Source organism: Lithobates pipiens, unplaced genomic scaffold, assembly GCF_037356315.1.
Source record: "Lithobates pipiens isolate NorthernLeopardFrog02 unplaced genomic scaffold, aLitPip1_a1.2 Scaffold_18, whole genome shotgun sequence".
Classification (NCBI taxonomy): domain Eukaryota; kingdom Metazoa; phylum Chordata; class Amphibia; order Anura; family Ranidae; genus Lithobates; species Lithobates pipiens.
The window spans coordinates 140,407,221-140,413,199 of record NW_027507758.1 but is presented as its reverse complement, the minus strand read 5'-3'; the positions used below and the strand labels follow the sequence as shown (position 1 = coordinate 140,413,199).

General features: G+C 34.5%; 1 protein-coding gene across 2 annotated transcripts; it reads right to left on the bottom strand.

The window, feature by feature from the left end:
• Positions 1-212: 212 nt before the first annotated feature.
• On the bottom strand, positions 213-5,446 carry VSX1 (visual system homeobox 1). 2 transcript variants are annotated; one of them, XM_077486193.1, is made up of 6 exons: positions 4,973-5,446; positions 4,211-4,289; positions 3,919-4,042; positions 3,002-3,182; positions 2,844-2,924; positions 213-2,226 (listed from the first exon to the last, which is right to left on the bottom strand). In XM_077486193.1, exons 1-6 carry the CDS (start codon positions 5,352-5,354, stop codon positions 1,955-1,957), a joined length of 1,119 nt encoding a protein of 372 aa, XP_077342319.1. In that variant the 5' UTR covers positions 5,355-5,446; the 3' UTR covers positions 213-1,954. The 2 variants fall into 2 exon arrangements, with proteins under 2 accessions (XP_077342319.1, XP_077342320.1); XM_077486194.1 differs by lacking the exon at positions 2,844-2,924 and having other exon boundaries at positions 4,973-5,442.
• Positions 5,447-5,979: the final 533 nt, after the last annotated feature.

Genomic DNA, 5,979 nt, shown 5'->3' with positions numbered 1-5,979 from the left:
GATGGTGGTTTTACATGGTTTCCTATGTATTATGTAGTATGTCTTTATGTATATAAAAACATATAAAAGCATATTAATACATGTTAACACATAGTGCTTGGCATAGTTGTGAAGAGAGCAGTATGTATTGCTCCTAAATTTACCTTTGTGCATTAGGTTTTCTTTTAGATTGTTTAGATTTTATTTTTATAAGGTTCCCTCAGACACAGATACATGTTAAATATACATAATTTTTTATTGGTCTATGCATAATAAATATAGGATAAAATATAGCCAACAAATTAGAAAAAAAAATGACTACCAAAGTGCTTCAATACATAAATATAAAAAAATCTGAAAGACGAACCTAAAATGATACCAATGTTTTACAGACAACCCAAATAATTACAAAACATTGACTATTGATTCTTCACAAAATATAGTATTTTCTCTTTAGAAACATATGTCATCTAGTCCAAATATTCAGCGCCTTCTATCTTGTGCTATGCATAGGCCATATAAAAAAAGTGTGTAAAACACACTCATTCTTTCTATACCAGTTGAATACAAATTAAAATGTATTTACAAAATACACAAATGCAAATAAGGCTGCAGATTTTTTTATTTTTTTTATATAAGTTCCTGCCCTAGAGACGAAATTAGAGTATATGCTTTAATAGGAGAATTTAGCCCTATATTGATCAGTAGAAATACAAAAAGAAACAATTTTAAAATTTCAAAAGTATTCCTTTTTGTTGGAACAATAGTGCTTTATTTTTACTGTGAGTAGATATTTTGGAAGTGGAAATATGGAGTAAATTATTATAAAATCGGTTAAATATAACTAACAAAAAGAAAATGTGCAGTTAAATGAAACAACCATTCTTTCGCTAAAATAAATGATATATTTATTATTTTCTGGTAATAAATAATCTTCCCAAATAATTTCAACGGAGAAAGAAATTATATATAAAATTTCCTTATTTGTGAGAAACCGAATCAACAAAATGTATAAATTCTCTCTTATAGGTATAACATTTTAGGAATCCTTTAAAATCGTGTGTTACTTTAAAGGATTCCTTTTTTGAGAAGAAATTAATCAACAGCATGCATATTTTATATTTGCTCTCTATATGTGTTCAATAGGACCTTTAAAATATTTTTGGTTGTTACCAAAGTTTAAAATATTTTGAAGCAAATTTGGGCCTGAATGAATATGTTCCAAAAAAAATGTAGTATTATTGCTCTCTTCTTATGAAAGACCATCATCTGATACACTGATATATTTGTGCAGAGATACAATTTTATAATACTAGAATTAAAATGGTAGGATTTAAAATAAATGGCAACACTGAGATTGATATGATTGAAAGTGTTCTAGAAATTACCAAATGTAAACATGAAGCTGAAAAAAATAAAATAATATCCTTGAGCTTCATAAAAAAGAACAAAAACTTTTTTTTTCTTTACATTTTTTACAATCAAAATGATGTAAAATGTGATCTGATTTGCAATTATTTTGTAATCATATGCAAACTGGTCAAAACTAAACAAGATTTTTTTGCATCTAAAATAACGGAATATATTTTGTTGCTATTAATTTAATGATAGCTTTTGTATGCCTTTGTATGAGTGACATATTCAAAATGTATAATTCTACAGTAAAAATCTGGACCTGCATATGTTTTTTTTTTTTTTGTCAGGCAGGGGCAGGGCAAAGTTAAGAAATAAATGAAACCAGTAAATACTTTACAAATTTACATTGTTAGCTTATAATGCTGTGGTAAAGACGTTCATAAAAATCTCTTGCTATAAAATTGCATTTAAAAAATCTTCAGAAAATGCTTATGGAAATATTTTACAATAATTTAAGTCTATGATTGTGGATTGATGCCAGTGCTTCATGGCTATGCCATGTTCTCCTTTACCAAGACTTCACTATTTGCTTTTTCTGTTGATGTAAGAAACAGTTTGTTCAGTGCTCGCTGTCAGTGAGGTCATTCTGACTGTCTCTGGCCAATGATATGTGTTTTATACTGCATGGTGCCTCTTGTTTTGCTGTGCTTGAGAGATCAATAGCTCGCTCTTCTGAAGTGTCCATTGCATTGTTTCTGTCATGTGTGTTCCTTTGGGATTCTACAGGCTTGGATAAAACTGAGTCAATGGAATGGTCCCCTCTGAAGTTCTCCGTTGTCATTTCATCCATGTCTGGTTTATGCGTGATGTCTACAGACTTTTTGTGCATACCTGAGAACATCAAAAAAGCAAAAATTCTATGGTCATCATTGTGTATATATAAAGCCAACTTGCAAAACATAAAAAAAATAGGAATGCTTATGAATGCTTTGAAAGCTTCATTCTTATTTTTGTAGTATTTTAAACAGTAATTCACATAGTCGTTTCCAAAGTATCATTTTTTTTCTATTACTATCAGCTTATTATTTATTAAAAAATAATTTTTGATAGCGAATTATTCATAACGAAGTTGTACTGGCTGCAATTATACAGGTGGATCAGATTTATTTCTAATTGTACACATAACAAAGTGAGGAAATTATACCTTGGGGTCCACACTATGGTTTCATAGGTTTGATCTACAAGTGGCCCATGATAGCCTAATCAACTTTCTATGCCATAAAAAATTTGACCTGAGATTTTTTGTTCATTAAATAACAATTAATATATTCCTTCCATTTAAACTTTGTCAAAGATAACAAGAATAACAAGACATTTTACTGTATAGCAATCAGTGACAGTTAACATTTTATTTCACAGATCATCCTACAAGCAAACACAACAAGTTTATTTAGTAAGACAAAGAGCCACAACATGTACCCTAACTCAACCATTGAGGATTTAGTTACCTGTAGTAATTTCATGTAAGATGATTTTTGATTGGTTGCTGTAAGTTGCTGCACATAATCGCTGCTCATCGCATTGCCTTACTGAACAATCCAGAGACATTTTAAGCTTATGTAAGATATTTATATATACAAATAATTTATCAACACAAGTTCCTCACCTAATAGCCATGGAGCACAAGAACCGACCAGTCCATTCTTTGCCGAGTTGATGATAGACTCAGGCAGCGGGATAGAGTGTCTCACCATGGCACCATAGAGCCCATACTCTGCCATGACACTGCTTCGACCCCAGCACTTCTCACGCTTTCTCCACTTAGCTCTCCTGTTCTGGAACCAGACCTGTAATGTCATTAATAAACTTAGTTCACTTTTTTGATCGCTATTTCCCCCATAGCTTCAGCATATACAATTAAACTCTTTATCCCTACTGCGTAAATCATCAACCTCAGAAATAACATTTTCAGTAAATATATCGTTTAGAAGCGTATCTTTTAATAAGCATTATTTCATGGCAAGATTTTGGGTACCAATATTTGCATCACAAATGTATACAAGTATATTAAACTAAAACCGGTGACAGCGGGGTCGATTTACTAAAACTAGAGAGTGAAAAATCTGGTGCAGCTCTGCATAGAAACCAATCAGCTTCCAGGTTTTATTGTGAAAGCTGAAGTTAGAAGCTGATTGGCTACCATGCACAACTGCACAAGATTCTGAGTGCTCCAATTTCAGTAAATCTCCTGCAGTATTTATATTTTAAAATTTCAATGTGATGTAACATTTACATCCAATTATAGAAAAGGTTTTTGATCAGCGTAAAATGTTTTTCAATATTATTTAGCAACAAAATGAGTCTAACGAAATAACATTTTATTTTATTAAAAGAGTATATTGTTATTGAATTTTGAAAAATACAAAGTGCATAGGCTATTTAGCAATTTAAACAGGGATGCCATATTTTATAAGTTATTGCATTTGTTTCACAAAGGTATTGAGTGATTTAAGTTATGCACTTCAAGTAGTAATATAGCATATCTATAAGGGACCATAGATGTATGATTGCTTTCTCTGTTACCTGTATCCTGTCCTCTGGTAACTCTGTCTTAAGAGCCAGCATTTCTCTGGCATACACATCGGGATAATGAGCTTCATTGAAAGCTTTCTCTAATTCCTCCAGCTGGTGAGCGGTAAATACAGTCCTATAGGAATAAACAGACATTCACTTGTTTTAGCTGTCATTGATACCAACACAAACACTGTCACAATTACAGTGATTTAAAAAGAATAAACCATTAGCCCATTCAAACAATAATGTTAACTTTAGCACAATAAAGACTCCCTTGCTATCAGGCTTTATTTTCATTTACCTGTGTCGTCTTTTCTTTCGTTTGGCTTGAGAGCTGGATGCCTTCAGATCGTTTCTATCACCAAGAAGGCTATCGTCATCTATAATTATAAGAATTGTAAAATTACCATTACTATAATAACACAATATGTCACCATTATTCATTTTAAAACAGCACATGTTCAGTGTGATTTTAACTTTCCCTGTTACTAAAACTTTGAATATGGAAATATTCGAATTTAAGGTAAATTAAGTGCTGGGCTCATTGTTTATAGCAACCTTTTACTACTTTAGAAACCCAAAATATAATTGATTTTATCATGTGCCTTAAGCACCTTAGAAAGTAAATTAGCACACAATACCCCGTACAGATGAAAGTGGAAAGCTTGCATGCTGTCAAACGTCCCTGATCCCTTCAGCACCACAAAAAGGTCACCCAGGCTGGACAGCTCTCTGATCCAGCAAAGACAAAAAAAAATCTTTTCCTACTGCAATCACTTTCTCAAGATGCTGCCACCCAAGAAAACAACCCATCGTTGGAGTCTAAACACAACTTGGGTAATCATTGAATATAAATGACAAAACAACTCTTGGCAGAAGGTAAGATACAATGATTCTTGTCAAGGCGATTTGTGGTAATTAGGCATAATTACAGCAGTACTTTCTCTAAGTTAGTGAACCCTGGAGCCCTAATACCTAGCTTAAGTTTTCAAGTATAACTAGTGCCCATTAAGACAAGGGAACATGTTTTACCCCAGTTACAATATACTAATTGACATTTTACCAGAAATGTTTTCTTTGTGCTTGTCTGTGTTGTGAAGGTACTGATGATCAGCTCTAGGCTGAAGAAACGGGATGTGAGTTGGAAGAAGACAGGTAGTCCCAGTGGGTTGTTGAGAGGCAAAACCACACAGGAACCCCAAGCCGAGAGGTAGCGAGCCATTTGCCAAAGAGACCCCACCAAGGCCACCTCCAGGTCCTTCACAGCTGGGCAGAGATACTGATGGTGGCTGCAGTTCTGCTTCCAGACCGAGCAGATCAGTGATTGCAAATCCTTTGGATCTCATTGTAGGTCCATGGAACCGTCCTGACTTCTCATTCCCTGCAGTTGGTGCAAGGATCTTCACTTTTGATTTCCCTTCTGAGATGTCATCTCGGCCAGTCATGACTGTGTGGATATGTGTAAAGTTTACTTTCTCTTTTCCTGCTTCCAGTCTGATCTGAATGATAGAAGGGGTCAATGCCAGGCAGGGGGTTTTTATGTTACTCCCTGGCCCAATAAGCTCCTGGACATGCCTCTTGTAGTGTAGAGAGAGGGTTCCACCTCCCTCGCAATCCCACAGGATTAATTGGCACCAATTCCCCCCCCCCCCCGAACCCATCCTTCTCAATCCGATAAATTCCCTGGCTCTGACCTCCTCTTTCCATCTCCCTCCTCCTTGTGGTCATTTCTTTTTTTTTTTTCCTACACAAGATGACAGATTTCACTTAACTTTACATCTGTTGAGGAGACCCTTTGTCTATTAGTGAATGGCACATAGCGACCTAACACAGTGAGTTAAAACCCCTCCCTTTCATTGCCCCCTGATTGATTCTGACACATAACTACCAGACCACAACAGGGGGTACTGATATAACCAACACCAGAAGAAAACACGGAGGAAGGACAGGACTACCCCTACCGATGGTCAAGTGACCAAAGATCCTGAAAGTTTAGGGTTAATACTTGTGTGAACTAATGAGAAGAGACAACCTTAATCACACTTGTTTGAATGTAAATATAAAAAAATT